At 40.3% G+C, this 12,534-nt stretch overlaps 1 protein-coding gene and 1 long non-coding RNA gene across 7 annotated transcripts in view; one reads left to right on the forward strand and one right to left on the reverse strand.

Annotated features, from left to right (window-relative positions):
* The window catches only part of DCAF1 (DDB1 and CUL4 associated factor 1), a 93,278-nt gene that overhangs the window by 53,941 nt on the left and 26,803 nt on the right, over positions 1–12,534 (forward strand). For all 6 annotated transcript variants that reach the window (XM_060161719.1, XM_060161718.1, XM_060161720.1 and 3 more), the window contains 8 exons: positions 213–392; positions 876–1,085; positions 2,260–2,429; positions 5,782–5,906; positions 7,333–8,596; positions 9,179–9,377; positions 10,318–10,400; positions 10,955–11,039. In XM_060161719.1, coding sequence (XP_060017702.1) covers positions 213–392; positions 876–1,085; positions 2,260–2,429; positions 5,782–5,906; positions 7,333–8,596; positions 9,179–9,377; positions 10,318–10,400; positions 10,955–11,039 — 2,316 coding nt within the window. The remainder of the gene's footprint in view (positions 1–212; positions 393–875; positions 1,086–2,259; positions 2,430–5,781; positions 5,907–7,332; positions 8,597–9,178; positions 9,378–10,317; positions 10,401–10,954; positions 11,040–12,534) is intronic.
* The window catches only part of LOC132526967 (uncharacterized), a 44,807-nt gene that overhangs the window by 6,199 nt on the left and 26,074 nt on the right, over positions 1–12,534 (reverse strand). The gene's annotated exons all lie outside the window — the stretch shown is intronic.

Consider the following 12,534-nt stretch of genomic DNA (forward strand, 5'->3'; position numbering starts at 1 on the left):
TATTTCTTTAAATTTAGGTTGTTTTCAGGCTTGGAATAGATTGTTATAAAATTTCATTTGTAACTTAAGCTTTAAACTGAGAATGACTTGCCCAGGAGTGATTATTGTATTTTGCAAAGATATCTATCTACACTGTGAATTTTTCTTCCCTTTTGTGAAGGTTCCTTTCCCCCAAATTTTAAAAAATTACGTTTTATTTTTATTTTTTGCAGGTTTGCATGCATCCCCACAATGTTCTGTCTGATGTGGTGAACTACACACTGTGGTTAATGGAATGTTCTCATGCTTCAGGATGCTGCCACGCTACCATGTTTTTCTCAATCTGCTTCTCCTTCCGGGCTGTATTGGAACTCTTTGACCGCTATGATGGTCTTCGTCGTCTGGTGAACTTGGTGAGGTTCTTCAGTGGCTTCTCTTTGTGAGGAGCAGGGGTTCTGCTTGTCTGGGCTGCCCGTCAGTGGCATTGAAGAGAGGAAGCTTCTGACTGGAGGAATTTTGCTATCATTTTTATGGATGAAGTCTTTTTTCCTCCTTCATTTACAAGTTTCTTTTCCTCTTAAGAGGACTATACCATTGTAGACTTGCCTTGAATATAGTAATCTTACAGGGGGAATTGCTTGATCCTTCTAAAAAGCAAGTTTTGTGCCTCTGTGTCTTTCAGCATGATTGAAAACTATGTAATTTTTCAATATAGGTTTAATGTTTTGCTTTCATATGGCTACTCTTAGCATGTTGTATGGACAGATGTACTTTGATGTTTGTCAATCTTCATGAGCACAAAAGTTGATTGAAGTCTTTCTCCTCTCCTTTTACTTTTCTCTTCCTCTTTGTTCTTCCTCCTCTTTTGCCCCATTCTTTTGCCTCTTTCTTAATAGATCAGTACTTTGGAGATTCTAAATTTGGAAGATCAGGGTGCACTTCTGAGTGATGATGAAATATTTGCTAGCCGCCAAACTGGGAAACATACGTGCATGGCCTTGCGCAAGTACTTTGAGGCTCACCTGGCCATTAAATTGGAACAAGTGAAGCAGTCACTTCAGAGGACTGAGGGTGGCATTCTTGTTCATCCTCAACCCCCTTACAAGGTGAGAGAACCTTGTCTAAAAAGGAAACGTTGTTAGCACTGTCTGTAGCATCTTGGGCCTGAAATGCACATTCATATCGGTGGAGTCCACGTGGGATGTACATTGTTGGATTATACTTGCACTGTGTGGAGGCAGAATACTTGAAAAGGGATGTAGGGAATTCCCTGGTGGTCCAGCGGTAGGACTTGACATTTTCACTGCAGTGGCTTGGGTTTGATCTCTGGTTGGGGAACTAAGATCCTGCAAGTCACACGGTGTGGCCAAAAAAACCCACAAACAAACAAACAAACAAAAAATGGGTATATTGAGGACTTATTTTGCTCCCAGTTGTAAGTTTCTATCTCTGGAATACTAGAACTAAAAGATGAACTGAGAGGTCTGTAAAAGGGCTTTCTTTTATGGAAAGTACTAGATATTCTACCTTCTTCTGTGTGGAATTTTTTTTCTGAAAGGGTGCATCTATAATTCCACTTCACTATCATTTTTGAACTTAGTATGTTTTGTAACAAAGATTGGTATCTGCGTGTTTTAAAAATCACAAATTGAAAAGAAACCAATTATTTTACGTGGTGCTTCTTTTTAAGCTGTGAAATATATGCACCAATGATTTGAACATTTTGTTACCTTTTTGGGCAAAATGTATTATGAGTCTAGTTATAAATAAAATAAAAGATTAAACATTTATATATATTCATTGTTTCACATGTGGGCTGTGGACTCAAGAAGTGTGGGATTTGAAAGCTATTATTACTTAGCTTTATTATTAAAATCTGTTGACCACTGAGCTGTGCTGGAGAAGATAGCAGGCAGATTGAGTTCTTTAATAATATGTATCTCTGGGCTTCCCTGGTGGTGCAGTGGTTAAGAAGCTGCCTGCCAATGCAGGGGACACGGGTTCGAGCCCTGGTCCGGGAAGATCCCACATGCCGCAGAGCAGCTAAGCCCGTGTGCCACAACTACTGAGGCTGCAAGTCACAACTACTGAGTGCACGAGCCTAGAGCCCATGCTCTGCAACAAGAGAAGCCACTGCAATAAGAAACCTGCGCACTGCAACGAAGAGTAGCCCCCACTCACCGCAACTAGAGAAAGCCCTCGCGCAGCAACAAAGACCCAGTGCAGCCAAAAATAAATTAATTAATTTAAAAAAATAATAATATGTATCTCTCCTTTTAGGCATGTTCATATACTCATGAACAGATTGTGGAAATGATGGAGTTTTTGATAGAATATGGCCCAGCGCAGCTATATTGGGAGCCAGCTGAAGTCTTCCTCAAACTTTCTTGTGTCCAACTCTTGTTGCAGCTTATTTCTATTGCTTGTAATTGGAAGACCTATTATGCAAGGTGGGACCATGAAGTTAAAAGTCTGCTTTTTGCTAAAGTTAATGTTGGTTTTCACAATAGTGTATGCTTAACAAACATTTGTTGAATTGAATTGAAATTTTGGACTTGAATCTGAGAAACTAGATTAAGCATGATAATTAAGCATGATAATATCATTTTAAATTTATAGAGTGTTTGGTCATGGTGATTATAAATACTGCAAAATAGGCAAGGATCGTTATCTGTACTCTTAGAGAAGTTACATAATCTACATGGCTACAGCTGCAGAGGTGGGGTTGAAATCCTGTCTGGACACTGGAGTCCAGTATTCTGTGGTACTTAGACTTTAAACATCTCTCTGTTGCTTGACAACCATATATAATATTTATCTTACCTTCACATAAAACTGTATTTTTTGCTCTTATTATGATTTTCACCATTCAGTTGAAAACAGCAAAGTGGGACAAGGCTCAGGGAAAAACAGGTAATGGAATCAGGAGGTTGGGTAGGTTCTATTTGAGGATGATGTAAAAAGAATTAAAACTATATTTTGGAAAAGATGGAGTCTGAAGGGAAGATAGTAACAAAATTTATAAACAGTGGTTCTTGACCTCCTTTCCCTATCCACCCACTGCCATAAAGACAAGAGGTGCTTATTTAGGGTGCATATAGATTGTTTGCTAAATCCCAGGGTAATTAAATCTAGAGGAATACCTTTGGAGTGGCCGTTTTCAACCTTTTTGGTCTCAAGATCCCTTTACTGTATTAAAAATTATTAGAACCCAAAAAAACTTTCGTTTTTACATCTTGATATTTAACATATTGGAAATTAAAACTGAGAAAATATAAAAATATTTATTTATTTAAAAATAATCTGAATCCATTACTTACTAGCATTTTTTATGAAAAGTTTCCAAAATAAAACCAGGTGATTTCAGCAAGTTTTTAAAATGTTCTGGTTTAATATCTCATATCTGCTTCTATATTCAACCTTTTGTGACATCACACATGACAAGCCTCTGGAAAGCTCTACTATACACTCTTGAGAGAATGAGAGTGACGAAGGAAAGTAACATCTTAGTGTTATTATAAAAATAGTTTTTATATCAGCACCTTTTGAAAGAGGCTCAGAGACTCCTAGGGTCCCCTAACCACACTTCAAGAACCACTGTTTTAGAGTATTAAAGTAGGTTATATTTACTTGGAGAACATTGCTTTAAAGATGATGGAAACTCAGAAGATAATGAGGAAGGTTATAAATACATTTTTTGAGGGGTAAATTCATATTTGATTACATAAGAAAATATAAATATGTCCTTTAAAAGCTTAACTTTAAAAATAAAATACTTGTTTTGCTTAGAATATATAAAACCTTAGAAATGAAAATTATTCTTAGCCACTGTTAATTTCTTTTTTAATAGTCTTTTTTCCATAATGTATGTAAATATACATATTTGAGATTATAGTATTTAATCAAACTCATCTTTTAGATGAAATATCTCAAAATACATAAAGATACAGAGAATAATATAACAACTACTCCATACCCAGAGTTGGCATGTTGCTGTATTTGCTTCTGTTTCAGTTCCTTTCCATTTTCTGCCTCCTGAGAGTGACCAGTCTTCTGAACTTGGTGTGCATTCTCTCCATTTTTTTATTCTATACATATGTGTGGGTGTGTAAACAATAATATATTACTCTTTTGTATGTTTTAAAGTTATATAAAATATTATCCTGTGTACGTCTTTTGCAGCTTGCTTTTTTCACCCTTATTTATTTACTCTTTTAATGTAAGTTTCAGGTATATAGCCACCCTTACGTGTTTGAGATTTATGTGTTGATATTTGAACTCTTGTATTTCTGTACTGTAGTTTATTCTCCTATTGATGAACATTTAGTGTCTTTTGTTTCTTTTTTTCCTGTTAAATGAATGGTACCACAAACCTCTTTTTGGAGTCTCTCTTGAGGATATGTTGTGTATAACCTGGGTTGTAGTGTGTCTTCATTTCATCTATAGTGGATGTTGCCAAGTTGCTTGGAAAATGCTCATACTATCTTCTTCTCCTACTGCAGTCTATGGGAGTTTTCATTTTTATTCCTTCTTGCCAATACTCGGTATTGTCAGACTTAAAATTTTATATCTTAGTTTTCTATTTCATTGATGTTGTATTTTGAGCCTTTTCATTTGTCCTTTATTTATTTTTTACATCTTTATTGGAGTATAATTGCTTTACAATGGTGTGTTAGTTTCTGCTTTACAACAAAGTGAATCAGTCATACATATACATATGTTCCCATATCTCCTCCCTCCCGACCGTCCCTATCCCACCCCTCCAGGCGGTCACAAAGCACTGAGCTGATCTCCCTGTGCTATGCAGCTGCTTCCCACTAGCTATCTGCCTTACGTTTGGTAGTGTATATATGTCCATGCCTCTCTCTCGCTTTGTCACAGCTTACCCTTCCCCCTCCCCATATCCTCAAGTCCATTCTCTAGTAGGTCTGTGTCTTTATTCCTGTCTTACCCCTAGGTTCTTCATGACTTTTTTTTAATTCCATATATATGTGTTAGCATACGGTATTTGTCTTTCTCTTTCTGACTTACTTCACTCTGTATGACAGACTCTAGGTCCATCCACCTCATTACCAATAGCTCAATTTCGTTTCTTTTTATGGCTGAGTAATATTCCATTGTATATATGTGCCACATCTTCTTTATCCATTCATCCGATGATGGGCACTTAGGTTGTTTCCATCTCCGGGCTATTGTAAATAGAGCTGTCATTTGTCCTTTAGAGTTCTTTGAAAATAATTGTCAGTAGCTGCAAAGTAGTTCATCATATGAGTGTACCATAATTTAACACATATATTCCTTTTGTCTGTGTAAGTTTTCTTAATTCTTTTGCTGTCCATGATGTGTTAATGGACATCTTAATGCATAAATACTTGTTTGTATTGAATACTTCTGATTATTTCCTTAGGACAGATTCCTAGAGGTGAAATTCCTGGGCCAAAGGTTATGAACGTTTTAAGAACTTTGTTTCATATTTCCAAATTATTTTCTGAAAAGAGTGTACTTATTTCTACTCCCACCAAAAGTTTGAGAGCATTTGTCTCTGTACATCTTCATCAGCATTGGGGATTATCCCTTGTTTTTAATCTTAGCAGTCTGATAGGTGAAAATTCCATCCCTGTGTTTTTTGAAATTAAAGTTGTGGTGACTTACAGGCCCTCTCCTGATGCCATGGCTAGGGACAGAGCCATAGTCCCTACTATATCAGTAGTAGTTCTGATCCATTGTCTCTCTCTTTTAGCTGTTGTTGTTTCTTGTGGCTGTATCCTAGTTTCCCTTTGACTAATTCTTCTTCCTGTCCAGGAATGACACTGTGCGCTTTGCTTTGGATGTCTTGGCTATTCTCACTGTTGTGCCAAAAATTCAGCTCCAGTTGGCAGAATCAGTGGATGTGCTGGATGAGGCTGGCTCCACCGTCTCCACTGTAGGTAGGTTGTACCTTGCCATTTTTGTTATTACGTGGTCTTTGTTTTCCTTTGCTATTCTGGTTGTTACTTACCTGACCTAATTTTACAGTATTAGAACAGAAGGTAGTAGAGGAGGGTACCTTGTAAGTCTTATAAGTCATGCCATCAGTTTCATATAAGGGAGTCATGGTAGTGAATTCAGGTTTTCTGGGTGGTATAGGCATTTCCTATACATATGTATACATATACATAATTGTACATGTGCATTCCTGGAAACCTTGTACTCTGCAGAGTGTTGTGCTAAAAATAGAATTTATGAGAAAAATAGATTGGGGCAGACAGTAAAAAAGTTTAGCAACTTTGTAATCTGAGCCCTATCAAAATTAGTAATTGCCAAGCAGTGCAGAATGGATAGAAGCTATTATACACAAAAACAAAAGGAAAATACACTTTGTTTGAAAATACCCTTTATTAAGAGCAGGGCTGATGAGGGCTACTGCTAAGGTGAGCATGGCAAGTTGTGTGACTGGCTGTGGGCCCTAGGGTGTACCACTCTGGGGAGAAAGCCCAAGGCATAGCCACTTGTTTTTAACTTGCTGCCACTATAGCAGCCGGGCTGAGGGCTTTTTCCTTTCCTGCTGAAGGTTTTTATTTATTCCCACTATTTTTGCTCTACTTACCCAGGAAAGTTTGTACATGACCCTGGGTGACTGCCACATAATGCTGACCTCATTCCCCTATTTAACATATAAGGTATTATGTCATAAAGATGCACTGTAATAGAACTGATTTCATTTTATACAAACTATTCCTTATACTTTTTTAAAAAAATTAATTAATTATTTTTGGCTGTGTTGGGTCTTCGTTTCTGTGCGAGGGCTTTCTCTAGTTGCGGCAAGCGGGGACCACTCACTATCGCGGCCTCTCTTGTTGCAGAGCACAGGCTCCAGACGCGCAGGCTCAGTATTGTGGCTCATGGGCCTAGTTGCTCCGTGGCATGTGGGATCTTCCCAGACCAGGGCTCGAACCCGTGTCCCCTGCATTGGCAGGCAGATTCTCAACCACTGCGCCACCAGGGAAACCCTCCTTATACTTTTTTTAAAAAAAGTGTAGTTTTTTTTTTTTTTTTTTTTTTTGTGGTATGCGGGCCTCTCAGTGTTGTGGCCTCTCCCGTTGTGGAGCACAGGCTCCGGACGTGCAGGGTCAGCGGCCATGGCTCATGGGCCCAGCCGCTCCGTGGCGTGTGGGATCTTCCCGGCCCGGGGCACAAACCCGCGTCCCCTGCATCGGCAGGTGGACTCTCAACCACAGCGCCACCAGGGAAGCCCTAGTTTTCTTTTAAGTGGAACAAAATGAATAGAACTCTAAATTCTGACTCTGGAATAACCGTTGAAGTTGGCCATTAGTTTTATGAGTAATAATATAAAATGTTTATTTTTTCCAATAGGTATCAGCATTATTTTGGGAGTGGCTGAGGGTGAGTTCTTTATTCATGATGCTGAAATTCAGAAGTCAGCACTTCAGATTATCATCAATTGTGTGTGTGGCCCGGATAACAGAATTTCTAGTATTGGCAAATTTATCTCTGGAACTCCTCGGAGAAAGCTGCCTCAGACTCCCAAAAGCAGTGAGCACACTCTGGCCAAGATGTGGAATGTGGTCCAGTCCAACAATGGCATCAAGGTGCTTCTGTCCTTACTCTCCATCAAGATGCCCATCACAGATGCAGACCAGATCCGGGCCCTGGCCTGCAAGGCCCTGGTGGGCCTGTCTCGCAGTAGCACTGTCCGGCAGATCATCAGCAAACTGCCCCTTTTCAGCAGCTGTCAAATCCAGCAACTGATGAAAGAGCCTGTGCTGCAGGACAAACGCAGTGACCATGTCAAGTTCTGCAAATATGCTGCTGAGCTCATTGAACGGGTGTCAGGAAAGCCACTTCTCATTGGCACTGATGTGTCACTGGCACGACTGCAGAAAGCAGATGTTGTTGCCCAGTCAAGGATCTCCTTTCCTGAGAAAGAGCTGCTTCTGCTGATACGAAACCATCTCATTTCTAAAGGGCTTGGGGAGACAGCAACTGTGCTGACTAAAGAGGCTGACCTGCCCATGACTGCTGCCTCCCATTCTTCTGCCTTCACCCCAGTCACTGCTGCTGCTTCTCCTGTTTCTCTTCCCCGTACCCCTCGCATTGCCAATGGCATTGCAACTCGACTGGGCAGCCATGCTGCTGTGGGTGCCTCTGCCCCTTCTGCCCCCACTGCTCATCCTCAGCCACGGGCCTCCCAGGGTTCACTAGCTCTGCCTGGCCCGTCTTATGCAGGCAACTCTCCTTTGATTGGTAGGATCAGTTTTATCAGAGAGAGGCCATCACCCTGCAATGGCAGGAAAATCAGAGTGTTGCGGCAGAAGTCGGACCATGGCGCCTACAGCCAAAGCCCAGCCATAAAAAAGCAGTTGGACAGACATCTTCCTTCCCCACCTACGCTGGACAGTATCATCACAGAATATCTTAGAGAGCAGCATGCTCGCTGCAAGAACCCAGTTGCCACCTGCCCACCTTTCTCTCTCTTTACTCCTCACCAATGTCCTGAGCCAAAACAGAGGCGGCAAGCGCCAATAAACTTTACCTCAAGGCTAAACCGCAGGGCATCATTTCCAAAGTATGGAGGGGTGGATGGCGGATGCTTTGATAGGCACCTTATCTTTAGCAGGTAAGGAGAGGTTACCTCACTTCCTGGGAATTGGAATGATTTTTCTATTTAAGTCAAAGTATGTGGGTAATATCAGCATAAAGTAATTAGTCCAGAAAACCATCTGTTGGCCTGAAATACTAGGAATTATCACTGTGTGAATACATGAGCAATGTGACTATACCCCCTTTTGTCAACCATGGGTTCCTCGTGTGATTATTGGCAATATATTGATAAGGTACTCTGTGTTCTTGCTATAACTAGTATGTTTTCTAGAACCCATGCAACACTCTGTCCCTAACTAGGCTCTCAAGTTTGTTTTTGTGCTGGTGCAAGTTGTCTCCTCTTATTCCTTAAAAATCTTAAGTGAAGGTCATGGTATCCCAGGTTTTACACATGGGAATTTTTGTTATTGTTAAAATTTTTAAGTGAAGGTCATTTTCTCTCTTTTAAAATGAAGATGAACCACTGAAGGTCACTGATATTTTGGAAGAACCCATTTGAAACATAAATGTTTTGTTTTTCCTTCTGTCCTTCTAACAGAGTTTTCTTTTTCTGAGTCCTTGCCTGTTCTTTGTCTCTGATTCTCTTTTGTTTGCTTAGGTTCCGTCCTATTTCAGTGTTCCGGGAAGCCAATGAGGATGAGAGTGGCTTCACCTGTTGTGCATTCTCAGCACGAGAGCGGTTCCTGATGCTTGGCACCTGCACTGGGCAATTGAAGCTCTATAATGTGTTTAGTGGACAGGAGGAGGCCAGCTATAACTGTCACAACTCAGCTATCACACACCTTGAACCTTCCAGGGTAAAGGTCCCTTCCTAGGTTATTCTCAATCATTGTTCTAGGATAGGTTGGTGAACTGTGGGCTTGTGGTCTGACTGGTTTCCTGTATTTGTGCATAAAGTTTTATTGGAACACAGCCATGCTCGTACGTTTATGTATTGTCATGGCTACTTTTATGCTACCATGACAGAGTTGAGTACTGTAGTTGCATGCAACACAGATCATATGGCCTGCATAAACCTGAAGTATTTACTATCTGGCCCTATGTTTGCCAACCCTTGTTCTAAGACCTGAACATAGATAGATTTTTAATTTGCTTCATTTGGAAATGGAGATTATCAACTATGACCACTAAAGTTTTCTTTTTGTGTTGGAAGGAAATCTCAGAGTACTGTGAATTTTTAGGAAAACAAGCATATGATTCCAGTGGTAGTTCACAGTTTATTAACACTATTCTATGGATGAAATTCATGCCTTTGCTGTTTCTAAAAGTCAAGACTGTTAAGATGACAAGAATAATTTTCCTGATTTTAAAGTAAAGGAGGTTGACCTTTTTATTGGGCTTTCTCTTTGAAAAACCTTTAAGAATCCTTAGCTAGGAAGTCTAACAACTGTTTCCAGTTGACTGATAATTCAGATGAGATAGATGGAGAAATATGGCCAAATATTAAGAAAGGAGGAACCATCTTTGACATCTTTCCAAGTGTCACATCCCCCCACCCCCTGCCTTGGAACTATTATATTTTAGGAGGATTTAATATTCTTAAATTTAGTTATTTTTTAGGACATAGGAGGTACATGTTACTTAAGTCCTAGCAGCTTCTGACCATTTCTTGGTTCCTAAAAGTTTTTCTGTTTTCTTTATAATCCAACAGTATATTTTATATTTTAGAATGCTAATGGAAGATGGCATTTATATAAACACATGATTACCCACCTTGGGCCTCCCATCTTCTTTTAGGACGGGTCCTTGCTGCTGACATCTGCTACTTGGAGCCAGCCTCTGTCTGCACTTTGGGGAATGAAATCAGTATTTGATATGAAGTATGTATCTACTTTTATAACCTAGTCTCTCTGTTTTACAGTTTATCCCCTTCATCTGATTCTTTGACTTAAAGGCTTTTGGGAAAAAGAGGAATGCTATAAGTCATATTGCTGACTTCTCTCTTCCTCATCTGTGGTACATGTTTAATAAGATTTTATTTTTCTTAATTGCTGGGTTTTCTTACTGGGTAGGTATATACATTCCCATCACACAGCAGACCCTTCACTAATCCAAAATGGCACATCTACGTATTTTCACATGTTCACATGCGTACATTGCTATCTTAGCTGGAGCATATTTCAAAGGCACGTGTACCCAGTTAGCCATTTCTTTAACCAGGTAGTTTCCATTAATTATTTTGGATCTGCTTGGACAAACTGGTGGAGGGAATTTTCTTTTTAATCTTAGGTGTACAAGTTTTTCCTCTTTGGGAGCTTAGAATCTTTAGGTGAGTATAGTCAGGCAAGAGACTGAGGATCACCTTGTTTTCAGTCAGTTGAATAATTATGTCCCAAAGGTCAGTTATATCAGTACTTCTGTTGTTTGTTCATAGGCATTCCTTCACAGAAGATCACTATGTTGAGTTCAGTAAGCACTCTCAGGATCGAGTCATAGGCACAAAAGGAGACATTGCCCATGTAAGTACTTTAGAATCCACTTCTTTCAAGTGATTTGTCTATTTGTTTATACTGAGATCTTCTGGACTGAGTGTGAGGACTTAAGTCCTGTGGGTGACAAAAAAAAATTACTCTGTGATATTCTTTCCAGATAGAATCTGTAAGTGTAATGAAGTAATTCTGAGTTATATGGGAAAATGTGAAGAGAACTTTATCTGACAATTTGAGAACTATTTCATTAGCAGAGCAGATATTTTCAAACACTAAGTTTTAGATGAAATAAAGTCCCTGCCTTGATGGAGCCTCACTGGGGAGACAGTGAATAAAGAAGCAAATATATAGTATGTCAGATGGTAAGTGCTGCCAAGGAAAAGAAAGCAGGGTAAGAGGTAGGAAGTGCTTGGTGGTGGTGTGGGGGACTTCCTTTTTATCTAGGAAATCAGTGTCACTGATTGGGTAATGTTTAAGCAGCGTCTTGAAGGAAGTGTGGGCATCATGCAGATGTGTGGGGAAAAGTGATCTAAGACGGGGGATGGCAAGGGAAAAGCCCTTACTTGGGAGGTGGGAGGAAGAAGGCTGAGGTCAGTGGTGGGGCATAGCATGTAGCCTCTTGCAATGTGTTGTTTAAGACCTTTGGTTTTTCCTCTGAATGAGATGAAGACACTGGAGGGTGAGCAAGAAAGCACATGACTGGATGTAAAATTCCTAAAGTGTGAGTCTGGTTTCTGTGAGAGAAGCAAGAGGAGGCTTTCCAGTTAGGAGGGTGTTGTGCCAGCTAATATGTGAGAGCGCAGTGGGGCTGTGCCTAGGTGGGCGTGGTGGAGGCAATGAGAAGTGAGGCAGCTGGGCCCTGGGGTTTTGGATACATGGAGTTTGTGATTCTCTTAGCCACTCAAATAGGGAATGGGCAGTTGAATATACAAATTGGGGGTTCAGGAGAAAAGTCTGGGGTGGGAGATATAAATATGGGAGTTGTTCACTTGTCGACAGTATGAACTGTGAACTTGGATGAGATCATTAAGGAGGCTAGAGAAGAGTGGTGTAAAGACAGAGTCCTGGCATGTGCTAGTATTTAGAAGTTGCCCATGTGAGAAGGAACTTGGGAAGGAGAACAAAGTGTGTGGCCAGTTAGGTAGCAGGAGACCTCAGGAAAAAGATGTGCTCTAGAAGGCAAGGGAAGACTCTTTTGAAGAAGGATTGATCTCCTGAGTCAGAAACTGCTGATAGATTACATAAGTTGAGAATTGAGGGAATTCCCCGGGGATTCACTGGTTAGGACTCTGGGCTTTCACTGCTGAGGGCTGGGGTTCAATCACTGGTCGGGGAACTAAGATTCTGCAAGCTGTGTGGCATGGCCAAAAAAAAAAAAAGGATGAGAATTGAGAAGTGACCTTTGACTAACCATGTGGAGGTCAGTGTTAACCATGTCAGGAGCTAGTTCTGTGCACTGGGATGAAAAATCTGATTAGAGTGGGTTCACGAGAGAACAGGAGAGAAGTGGAGACACTGAGTATAG

This window comes from Lagenorhynchus albirostris, chromosome 10 (genome assembly GCF_949774975.1).
Source record: "Lagenorhynchus albirostris chromosome 10, mLagAlb1.1, whole genome shotgun sequence".
Taxonomy (NCBI): domain Eukaryota; kingdom Metazoa; phylum Chordata; class Mammalia; order Artiodactyla; family Delphinidae; genus Lagenorhynchus; species Lagenorhynchus albirostris.